Source organism: Prenolepis imparis, unplaced genomic scaffold (assembly GCF_030444845.1).
Source record: "Prenolepis imparis isolate NDT839.2.m4 unplaced genomic scaffold, iyPreImpa1.0 SCAF_226, whole genome shotgun sequence".
In the NCBI taxonomy this organism is placed as follows: Eukaryota; Metazoa; Arthropoda; class Insecta; order Hymenoptera; family Formicidae; genus Prenolepis; species Prenolepis imparis.
Genome location: NW_028141384.1, coordinates 36382 through 48524, shown reverse-complemented (window position 1 = coordinate 48524; position 12143 = coordinate 36382). Strand labels below are relative to the sequence as shown.

The window sequence follows — 12143 nt, the reverse complement described above, 5'->3', positions numbered from 1 at the left end:
GAATCGGCATAGTATTACTACTGATATTCAGTAAATTCTAATTTCTAATAATTACTGGTTATAGTTCGGGCTATAACACCATTTAAAATTACTTTCGACTTTAGATTAATTCGATTTTCAATAATATATTTCAAAATTAATTAAGCGTCGATCGCTTTATGAGCTATGCAAATAATTTGTTTGAAACATTTTGTCGTTCGCGTTGCAAATTCAACAAATTGTTTCACAGGATTATGACGAAACACAAAATCGCGCATACATCAACGACAACGCACAAACATTTCGTTTTCCTCCGCGCACGCTTCGCAAATTTTTGTTGTACCACGCAAATGATCAGAACATATTTTTTCACGTTTGGCGTAACTTTAAACGTCTCATCTTGCCGCGTTTCAAAATCATAGAATACAAATGCAACGCGTCCCTTGTTACGTCCGCGCGGAGTCGCGGGGTATAATTCGCGGAGTATATTTTCGCGAACAACGTACTCGGACTATTGCGCAAGACAACGTCGCTTTTCGGAGATTTACTTCCGGGGATTGCCCGCGACGGAGGCTATCCGAATGTATGGTCACGCATCGAGAGCGGATAGATACGAGAGTGAGTAGGAAACACGAATTTGCGTTGTTTAGTCAAAGGTATTCTGGATACCTGTCGAACGAATTGTTAATCGCGTGGAAAACGGTCACTACTGTATTGCCGTCACTATTCGTGTAGGGAGTTTCTTCTCCGTCGAGATACTTTAGATACGCGATTTGACACATGAGACAGTGGTGGTGTGGATCGCGAGTTTGTGTCAGTCTGTTTAAATTACACACGGAACACGTTATTCCAGTAGGCAACTCGCCGATTACGAGAAGGTGCTTTACTGAAATTACCCAATTAGACTTTTCGCTTGTGCTTAATTTGAAGTAACAATGCACAACGCGGCGTCCGTACCATTTTTTTTTTTTTTTTTTAACGTGAAGGAAATCCTTTATGGATACCCATGCCCCTCGGGAAAGAAGCATGGGTTATGTGGGACTGCTTGCTCCCCTTAACCGAGCCACGAATAGTTCGGCTAGGGGGCCCAAGCTTACCGCACTAAAACCCATACGGTGGCCAGCTCGGGCGTTGTAGGGGTTTCCCGGGAATCTGGCGATTGCACTACTTCCGGGAAACCCCCGCCTGACTATCCCATGGGAGTCACTGCGTTTGGTTACTGCGACTCCCTGTCCCTCGCCATGTTGACTTGGCGAGGGACTTGTCTTCCCGACAGTTTGCGGTGCGGAAGGGCCACACTTCCGCACCGCGCCCCCCTGGATACAACTATATCCCCATGAAGGACGGGACCAGATTCGGATTTCCCGCCCGAAGCCTGATCCCCCTCCCCCTGTGTGGGTTTACTGAGGTAGTCCTAGTAGTGGACTACCTCCTTCACACAGGGGGGTAGAGCTTGCCGCACGTTGCACAGGTGGTCCTCCTGTTCTAGAGGACCACTCGTTTGCTCCTTCCCGTGAGGCCTATTTCCGAGGAGAGGATTCAGGTTCGGCTATAATCGCCTCCTCTGTTCCCCCCCTCCTCGGTCTCCTTCTCTCTCCCGGCCTCGGCGGGTGCCGCGGGTTTCGGCGACGGGGTCGCAACCTGCGAGGCGTAGGTACTCGCCCGTCTCCGTCGTCGCCACTGCTCCCGTCACTTCGTGGGGCGCGTTCGCGCTCCCTTTCTGCCTCCTCCTTCTGCAACATTACTGTTTCGCAGAAGGAAGAGACCGCCTTCCAAGCCTCTTCACTGTCAATCATCTTTGGAATGATGACCGACAGTGAGAGGTCTCACCCACCGCCGCCGTAAGGACACCGCGCTCATCGGCCCATGCCAAACAATGGGCCAATATGTGTTGCGCGGTGTCCAACTCATCCCAACAGTGGTGGCAGTGGGTCGTCCGCTCCTTACCGATCTTGCACAGAAAGTCAGCGAAGGATCCATGCCCCATTATTATCTGCGCAAGACGGTATGACACCTCGCCGTGCGTCCTTTCCACCCACTCTTCTAATACTGGACGCACGGCGCCGACGACTCTTCTCCCTGAGTTGGTCTCGGGAATATTGGCAAGATATTCCCTCCACCTTTCCAGGAGACGTCGTCGGGCCTGGACCCTCATGATGCCTTTGACTCTAGCCGTTAACTTGACATTCCGCCTCTGGAGCTCCCGCGTCTGGATGTACGTTTCTTCGTACATCCCCGCGACCTGCTCCATCAGCGGGAGCCCGGCCAGAGTCGTGGCCGCCGCGTGCGAGACCGTTCTGTAGCCGCGAATTACCCTGATCGCTACGCGCCGCTGTATACGTCGCAGTGCGTTCTTGATCTTTCGGGTGGTATTCGCAGCCTCTGCCCATGGGTGCTCCGTATAGGGCTACCGCATTAACGATTCCCGCATACATCCGACGCACTCGACCGTCGGGCCCTCCCAAGTTAGGGAGTAGGCGACTTAGAGCTGCCGCCACTCTCTCCACTTTTGGGCCCAACTGATCGAAGTGATCTATGAAAGTCCATTTTCCGTCCAGGATTAGACCCAGGTATTCATTCGGGTCGTTACTTGGACGGGGGTGTCATCCACCATGACATGGGTCGCCGGTGGCTCTCCTTGAGAGTGTAGGTATAGCGCCTCCGTTTTGTGAGGCGCTACTTTTAGACCCATGCCATGGATGCTACGGACAACGCATGCAACCGCCAGCTCCGTCCTCATCTTTGCTTCCCTCCAGTCTGCTCCCCCGACCAGCACTAACGTGTCGTCTGCATAACAGACGATACTGCAGCCGGGGGGGAGAGCGGTGCGAAGCACATTGTCAAACGCGAGGTCCCACAGCAGGGGGCCTAACACTGACCCCTGTGGGACCCCGCAGGACATCTCCCTCCCGCACTGGAGTCCGTCTCTATTGCGATACTCCAGTCTTCTATCCCGGAAGTAACTCTTTATTACCCTCACGAGGTACGCGGGGACGCAATGCCTTTCCATCGCGATCCCCACTTGATTCCAGGGCAGGGTGTTAAATGCATTGACGATGTCTAGCGACACCGCCATGGCCACCCTGCCCTCTTCCATTTCAGACTCCGCAAGAGATCGGACAATTGTCGCGCTTGATCGCATCAATTGTCGATCTTCTCTCGCGGAATCCGTATTGGTCCTCGTGAAGGTCTGGCCCATCCCGGGACAGGTGTTCGACGAGGCGGTTTGCTACCACTCTTTCGAGTAGTTTCCCCACCTCGTCAAGCAGGCATATCGGTCTGTAAGCGGGAGGAAGTCCCGCTGCACCGCTCCCTTTTGGGATGAGGACCACTTTGGCCCTCTCCCAGACTGGAGGGAAGCTCCCCTCTTTTAGGCAGTCGGTAAAGAGCTGCCTAACGTAGCTCGATACAGACGGATCGTCCAAGGCCAGAACCCAGACCCGTGAATTCCATCCGGTCCCGGGGCCTTATTGCCCCGAGACCTGAGTCTTTTTACAATCCCGACCATCTCTGCCTCCGTGACCTTTAGCTCGTCCTCCCACCCCGCCCGCTCCTCCCGTTCGAAAGGAGCCCGGGCGATGGTGGGGAAGAGCTTGTCAAGCTTCTCCTCAAGGTCCCGGGGGTCCAGGGATTCCGTCACGGAGGGCGCCCTTCGCATTTTGTTCATGACTGTTCTGTATGGACGCCCCCATGGGTCCGAGTTCAGCATGAGCAGATGCTCGTCCCACGCCCTGGCCTTGGCCTTCCTGATTGCCGCGCTGAGGGCGTTACGGTGGAGTTTATAATCCTCGTACGCCTCAACTGTCGCCTCATCGTCGCCGCGCCGCCGAAGTCTGGTGAAGCGACGCCGAGCTCTGGCAGTTATCTGTCTTTGCTCGGCGATTTCTTCGCTCCACCAGTATGCCGCTCGGCGCGGCTTCGCTTTGGCCCGGGGCATGGAGGCATCGCATGCTCTCGTCATCATGTCCCCGAGCCATGTGACCCGGCCATCAATGTCTCCTGGCATTTATGTGCCTGGCCAGGTCGCTGAGGCGACTGCGGCCATCAGCCCGTCTGTGTCGAGCTTTTTGAGGGCCCACCTCTTAGGAGTCTCTGCTCCCTCCTTCCCCTGGACGCGGCTAAGCACCCCTTGGCGGGTGATGTTGACCCTCATCATTATATATAAATGATCCGAGAGGGTCTCGTGATCTGTCACCCGCCACGCCCTGATTCTATTCATCGCAGGGGGGTTTGCCCATGTGAGATCCACAATGGACTCCCCCTGCGGACGAATACATGTGCTTTTCGTGCCTGTATTTTGGATAAACAGGCCGAGTGCCGCTGCCCACGTCTCCAAGAGTCTGCTCCTCGAATCGTTGCGCCGGGAACTCCATAATGCCGACTTGGCATTGAAGTCCCCGGCCACGATAACAGGGCGGCCGGACTGTGATCGCACAGTGACTTCTAGTCCGTCCAGCACCTGCTCAAACTGGGCAGCCCTCAGACTGGGGGTGATGTAACATCCCATTACCGAGATGGGCCCCATTTTACCATGACGCATCCCCATCCATCGCCTATCTTACGGTATGGTGGGGAATTCGTCTCCATCCTCCAAGTTATGACTACGGAGCCCTCGTCGTTAGTGGCCTAACAAGGGTCATTATCGGGCAGCCTGTACGGCTCCGCAGCTATTCCCAAACCACACCCGCCGCCCATTAAGGTCTGTACAAACAGGTCCTGGGCTGCACGGGCATGGTTTAGGTTGGCCTGGAGGAGATTGACAGCCATGTTAACATGTCTTGTCGATCTCCTCCTCGACGACCTCCATGGCCTGTGGCCCGAGTTGGTTCCTCAGTCGCTGGAGACTGGGTTACCTTCTCGGGCCGCTGTGGTTTGGCTCCCTCCATCTTCGCTGGTGCCCCTGTTACTGCAGCGGCCGCCGTTCTTTCCGGACGTGGCTTCCGCTGCTCCAGGGGCTTCTGCGTTTCCTTGGGAGTCGCCGGGTTGACTCCCTCTCCTACCTTCTCCTTGCCGGGTGTTTTGAGAGCTTCCGGCACCCTTGTTTCCTGGGCTCCTCTTCTTGGGAGGGGTGCATAGTGCACTCCTCATTCGATGGTTCGAAGGAACCCCGGCCTCCTCATAAAGCATGCACTTTGAGGGACACTTGCAATCTCTCGCAAAGTGCTCCTCCGTGCCACAGTTGTAGCAGGCTTTTCGTCTGTCTTTGTCACTCGTACAGTGCTCTTGGACATGCCCCTTGTTCATGCATTTAAAGCATTGAAGGGGCCTGTCCTTGAGCAGCTCCATTGTCGCATGCACCCACCCGAACTGGATTCTTCGGGTTTCCAGGATCTTTTGGGCGGGTGCAACCGGGCATCGGATCCAGACGGTGCCCATTGTCCGTGAGACGAATTTTATAGGCCCGACTTTGAGGTCATCCGGTCTACATTTGCCTATCTTGGACAGTGTAGCGCAAATTTCCCTCTCCGTTGTAGCCTCATCTAGGCACACGGCGTCCGTACCTATATTTAGTTTTATATTCTTCGCAGTCTGGGGAATTCTTTGACTGCGATTATTTTGAAAGGGTCTGGTTTTCCTCCTTCACTACTAATTAAGTGGCCTAAATAGCCGACCTCTTTTCTCAGGAATTCGCATTTGTCCGGCTGGAGTTTGAGGTTCGCTCCTCGCAACCTTTCGGCTAATTTATTGAATTTAATGTTGTGCTCTTGTAAAGAGCTCGCGTATAGTACGATATCGTCTAGGTATACAAATAACTCTACTCCTTGTAGTCCGGTCAATACCTGGTCCATGAGTCTTTGGAACGTCGCGGGTGCGTTCTTTAGTCCGAACGGCATGCATTTAAACTCGTAATGCCCGTGCGGCGTTGAAAATGCGGTTTTTAGCGCGTGAGACTCATGCATCGGTATTTGGTGAAATCCGGATGCGAGATCAAACACGCTGAAATATTTAGCGCTGCCTAGTTGATCGAGTATTTCCACAATGTTAGGTAGGGGATAGGCGTCGCCGATTGTCTTTTCGTTCAGGGCGCGATAGTCTATTACCATCCGCCAGCGCTTATTACCTTTGGAGTCGGATTTCTTTGGCACTATCCACAAGGGGGAGTTGTAAGGTGAAGCTGACGGCTGTATAACGTTTTCTATTAAGCCTTGTATTTGTTTGTTAATCTCCTCCTTGTGTATAGGCGGAAATCTATATTGTTTGGTATGGACCGGAAGATCGTCAGTCGTCGGGATAGTGTGTGAAACAGTGTCAGTGGAATGCAGTTTATCGGACGGAAGGTGGAACAGATCGTCCTGATTATTTATAAGGTTATGGACGTGTTCCGTCTCTTCCTCGTTTAAGTGTTCGAGCCGCAGCAAAGACTGTATTTCTTCGTTACGGGATTGTACGCTGCTCCCGTTTAATGTTGCGACATGTCTTGTTTGTTTAGGAGTGATCGTTTCGTGCCCTAGGGACGAGATATCGCTCTCTAAACTTTTACGATGTTTAGACAAAGGATGGGTATCCGGAAGAGTGTGTGCTTTTATGACTCTGTGAAGAACAGGATATGGAATTTGAGTTAGTAAGGTTTTGAAGACCGGATGTAGAATATATTTCAACCTCGTGGAGCTCAATGCTCGGTAAGGTAATTTTACAATCTTCTTCGCCCGTGTTTATCGCGCTTATATACGCCTTTCCTTCACGGTTGGTAACGACTGCATCTCCTAAGTAGATTTTGTCGTTTGCGTCCGCTGTACATAACCTACGCGTACGTTAGGGTTTTTTACGCGGAGTGGGAGAACGGTGCTCGACCTTGCCGGGATCGTTACGGTTTCATTGTTGACAAAGGCAATTGGCGATCCTTGCCATACGACGCAATGTTTTAGGTAATCTATTTTAGTCGCGTTGCGTAAAAAGTCGGATCCTAGGATTCCGCCCTGTGAGATGGGAAAGTCGTCTCGGACAACGTGCAACTTAATCTTGTGACCTAAATATTCGACGTCGGTCGACCCGAGAGTTTTAATTTTACTTTTCGTTATTCCACTAAGGAATATGATAGTATTTGAATCAATATTTGTCTCGGGGTGTATTTTGCTTTGCTTAACAAGGTTCGGCGCGGCTCCAGTGTCTATCATAAAGATTGTTTCTTGCGATAAGCCATCTGCGCATATAGATACAGTGGGTGCGTGGGAGAAGTCGTCGGGACTTAGCATTGTGATCCTTGTGCTTCTTCCTGCTGTTCCGCGACTATCGTTCTTATCGGACGGACTGCTTCCCGAGAGGTTCTCGCTCGAGGTTCGTCCGCTGGCCTCGAGGGGCGAGGGAAGTTTCCCTGCTCTTGACGTGAGTTGTTATACTGTCTTTTCCGGCATTCGTCGATCTCATGCCCTGGGTGTTTGCAATACCGGCACAGTTTAGTGGGCTGACTATCGCGAGGAGGGGCGACGTTCGCGTTTGAATTCGCGTTAGGGGATCTGCGCTCGTTATTGTCACGTCGTCCTTCCGGTTCTCGAGAAATAGCGTGTCTTACATATGCGCCACGGGGAGGAGCGTTCGCGAGGTAACTTCTAGAGCGGTTTCCATCGCGCGGTGGTGCATTGTGGTAATTGGGCGTTGAGCGTATTCGTTTCGCGGCCTATCTGGTTGACGGCGGTCTTGAGTTTTGTATCGCTCTCTGTCTAGCTCTTCTCGTTTCGCGAGGGCCTTGGCTTTTGCAAAAGCCTCGAAGGGGAAGATGTAGAGGCGCCTGTCCATCTATAACCTATATTGTAGCGGAAGGCCATCGCAAAAAGAGCGCGCGGTAAGCTCATCTACGTCGGTTCTGCGTCGAGGATAGCGGAACGGAGGTCTTTAACGCGACTTATGTAGTCTAGCATGTGTTCGTTCGGTTTGAGATATACTGTGCTGAGCTCTCCGCGGTATTGGTCAATCGTTTTCGCAGATCCGAAGGCGATGTTTAAAAGGTCGATTAGTTGAGTGACGGTTTCACAAGGTTCGTCTTCGACAGCGTAGTTTACTACACTAAATATTATTTTAGTTTGGTTTGCCCGTTGAAGAATTTGTTCATTTACAGTTAATGTAGAACGTTATTGTTACTCTTAAGTGAGACCGAAGAATCTTAAGTTGACGAGAGATATTTCTTTCACTTACCTTTTAGTCGAGCTGTAGTTGGTGGGTGGCAGTTCCACGATGCTTTCTCGTATTGTTCGTACAAGACTTCAGCTCTGCGTCGGAGATACCCGGATTTGCGGGGGTTGTTTTCTGGGATGTCGAGTGGCGGGAACTCAGGTTTTTCGATGTCGATTTGCGATAATTTCGCGGGCCACTCTCTCAGTAGCACGTGTTTAGTGAATAATGCCTCGTATTCAGGATCGTTGTGATAATCTGTGCCAATAATAGCTGAATATTCGTTTGGTTTTGCCGGGTGGTAATAATGCGCGATTATTCGACGAAGCTGATTCTTCCTTCCTGCACGGCGTGTCTTAGCCATTATAAATCATATAGAAAATTCTGGAGACTGCGTTACTTTCACAATAAGTCGACGTGCGGCGGTCCTCACTGTCGGTTATTGTTTCGGTATATAACTGTGAGCGGGTTGTCCTCTCGAAACGGTCAGTACAGGTTCCAGAATTTAATAGAAGAAGTGAATTGTTTAGCGACGATGAGCGGTTCGTCCTCTCTAAATCGCAGCCTAGAATTCGTAATCGATAATAGTTTATTTAATAAGAAACTATACGACACGTGCACGCTGGAGAAACAACTAAATTTAGAGATTTTGAGAATAAAATGTAAGATGTAGGACTAGAAACACGTGAGGTTAAAGATGAGGTTGTATTTTCAAATAAATATTAGGATTGTTAATATAAAACACAATTTATTTAAAGTTAACACTAGACGCACTTAATACAAGAAATCAAACCTTAGAGTTAGAGCTTATTATTAGATTTAGAATTAGAGTTAGAATTCGAACTAGGATTTAGAGTTAGAGAGCGTTCGGAGTAGAACTGCTCTGGTTGGAGTCGCGATTAGAACTGGCTAAGTTTGGGACTGATCTGAGGTCCTTCGTTTCGGCGGCTCGGCGTTGCGGCGGCCCGAGGTTCAGGACGCTTGCCATAGTGGGAGCGCTTGGTGGGAAAGTTCCTAGGCGCTACGCAGCCACGTTAAGGCAGTGATGCAAGATTTCACGCGCGACAGCCACTTCGCGACAGCCATCTTGCAGTGGAGGGGGTAGGTCGGCAGCGCAGAGCGCACCGAAAAGATGAGAACCCTTGTCCTTCGAACATTTGTAGAAGAGGACAGGTATATATCTTTTGTCCTTTATTTTCTTTTGATAGAATAGAGCTACGAATTTCGAGCGAATCCGGAATACTGGCGATAGCGAGTAGGCGATGCAACCCAATATGCAAAAAGAAAATATAAAATATAAAAAATATATTTAATATTATAAAATAATATTAATAAAATTAATATATTTTAAACATAAATTAAGTAACTTATATTTAAAATTTTAATTAAAAATAATTATTAATTAATAATAATTATAAGTATATTTTATATATAAAAATCCACTCTTGGCCAATATATACACCTTTCTATTAAAAAAGATTTTTTATCTTTAAAGAAATAATTGTAATAAAATAATATTTTAATTTATAAATATTGTTTAAGATTTTATTCTTTTTATTCCCTATTTATTTTGTACTAATGTACGACGTACATATTGTTGCTCAACGGAAACTGTGAGAAGGTGGTGGTTTCTTCCGTCAAAAAATTTAAAATATTGTATATTGGGAAATGTATTTCAATCATTATATTCGGCTTCCCGACGAGCCGTGTTTACCTTTTTTGCGCGTGTTGATCGTTTTACCGCGCGTCTCGTCTTGTCAAGCAGCTCTCCAATCAGCTGTTTGACACAATAAAATCTAGCGACAGGTTTTTGACATTTATGTCTTCGAAATTCGTCGAGTCAGCTGTAGACCGTTTTACTATAAACATCTCTCGTTTTCGAGCAATTAGCTCTTGATCAGTATATATATTTCGCTTTAACAAATAGTATAAAGTAACGAAAAATATGTGTTGAATTAACGAAGCCCCGAAAAGCTCGTAAGCGAAGTTTTGCAGAAGCTTGGCTTACAGACGACCGATACAAATCTTGGGTATGTAAAGTATCATCTGATAGTAGTCTTTATTTTATTGCAGTGTTACGTCCTGTGGACTGCACGATTCTTTTCTCCTCCCCGATTTACGCAGATTCGCGTTCCGCGAACATATTAATTATAAGACCGAAATTAGTTATAAGAATTAAACGGAGAAAGACAGTGATTGTGAAACAACTCGATCGGTGAGATTACGAAACCTACACTTTGATCAATAAGTCATAGGTAATGTTGAAATATCACGATCGACACACGCTATCAGTAGACCAAAGATCGGAATTAGGAAAGAACTCTTCATACAAGGAAGCAATACGTTGCGCAAAGGGGATTAAACACCGAACGTATGACTATGAGTCACAAGAAAAGAAGACACCCTTTGCCCTATAGGAAGGGCAGACGAATAGTATGAAAGCAGCGAATCTTCCAAGAATGCTCTCTATTAATTCCGCCTACGTCGTGGCAGTTACACACTTCTGGATCCTCGCATTAAACATATATTTTGTGACCGTCGGGGCTCAACAACCAGCTACCAGTCAACCTACACCTTCGCCCACACCACTCGAAGGAACCATCGATCCTGAAGATCAACCTATAGCTGCCAACCCGCTCACCAAATAATATACAGTGAGTACTTTCATTCTTCTACGATCACGGAAGTGAATAAATCCCCGGAATCGCGACTAAACTTAATAAGTAGTGGAAATCGCTGCCTCGTCGAGCATTGAAACGCGCTCTCCGATTGAAACGAGACGATCAAAAGCCAACGCGAATCCTCAACCGCCTCATAGCACATCAACGTTACACACACACTCATATATAATTGTTTATACATGTCCACAAATTCAAATGTCTAATTCTCCGAATATTATTAAGATTTTATTTTTTTTGAATAAATGATAATTATTTACATTACGCGAATTTAAAGTCTTATTTAAACCCCTGCGTTCCTTCATATATCCCCCGAGATCGCACAAGGTCCTATCCCGCGTAAAAGGGATTTAATTCCCTTACCGAAAAGGACCGACGAACGGACCCCTGAAATAAGCCAGGTAAAAGCGACTATCCAGTCGTTGACCTGCAAAAGGGCCAGACAGTCCGTTCGACCCGAAATCACTCCGATTTCGGGAAAACGCTGTTACGACCTTCGAGCGGCCTTTCCTTCGTGCAGGCCAGGACGTAACATACGTTTAATTGGGGGCTCGTCCGGGATTGAAATGTGCGATCTTTGGGAATAGGAATGAGTAAAGGGACTAGAAGCACAACGGACAAAGACGAAATAGATGAACTTTACAAGACCGCGTTAGAAACACCACACAGAACACACGTGAATCTAAATCAAAATTCACAGCATCTACGCCTCGACACGTACATTTTTTAGGAGATTCTAATTTAACCGAAATAAGTGAATTACCCGACGAATCCGACCAAGTCGAATTTATTGACTCAAAAAATCAGATTTTCAAAATTAATATCGATAATTCTAACGGCGAATCCGGAGGTCCACCAATAAACATGGCTAACGCTAATCCTTTCGCCACTTTAAAATACGCGGTCGAAGCCGTTCCCTTTTTTGACGGTAGTAACACCCCACTAAATTATTTTATTGAGGGATGCGAGGAAGCAAAATCTATGCTCCCTAAAGAGGCAGAGTGTCAATTCGCTAAAATTATAAGAACGCGAATAGTGGGGGAAGCGTGTCGTACTATACAAGATCAAGATTTTAATACCGTAGCTGCATTAACAACGTATTTGAAGAAAATTTACGGTCCCTCCAAAAATGTCTATCAATTACAAGGAGAATTAGGTTGCGTTTATCAGAAAAATAATGAAGATGTCGTCACTTACGCGAATCGGGTTAAACTTCTCGGAAAACAAATACTAGAGGCATATCGAAGCTCAGGGAACGCCATGCCTGAACAGGATATAAAAGCAACTATAGAAACAGATATGTGTAAATGCTTTATTAGAGGACTAAAACCCGAAATAGAACAAAGAATAGCACGAGACTTAAACGTACAGGAAACCGTG

General features: G+C 48.0%; 2 protein-coding genes across 2 annotated transcripts; both read right to left on the bottom strand.

Moving 5' to 3' along the window:
* Positions 1-648: 648 nt before the first annotated feature.
* On the bottom strand, positions 649-3178 carry LOC145948072 (uncharacterized; the record flags this gene model as incomplete). The annotated part of the gene is made up of 3 exons (XM_083057832.1): positions 2570-3178; positions 1810-2386; positions 649-865 (listed from the first exon to the last, which is right to left on the bottom strand). Coding segments are annotated over exons 1-3 (1403 nt in total), but the record flags the coding sequence as incomplete, so codon positions are not given.
* An 807-nt stretch (positions 3179-3985) lies between these two features.
* On the bottom strand, positions 3986-4504 carry LOC145948071 (uncharacterized). The gene has a single exon (XM_083057831.1). The coding sequence runs from the start codon at positions 4502-4504 to the stop codon at positions 3986-3988; it is 519 nt and encodes a 172-aa protein (XP_082913957.1).
* Positions 4505-12143: the final 7639 nt, after the last annotated feature.

Excerpts from the sequence above, each read along its gene's own strand:
- LOC145948071 (XM_083057831.1), bottom strand. The coding sequence starts at position 4,504 with ATGGGGCCCATCTCGGTAATGGGATGTTACATCACCCCCAGTCTGAGG.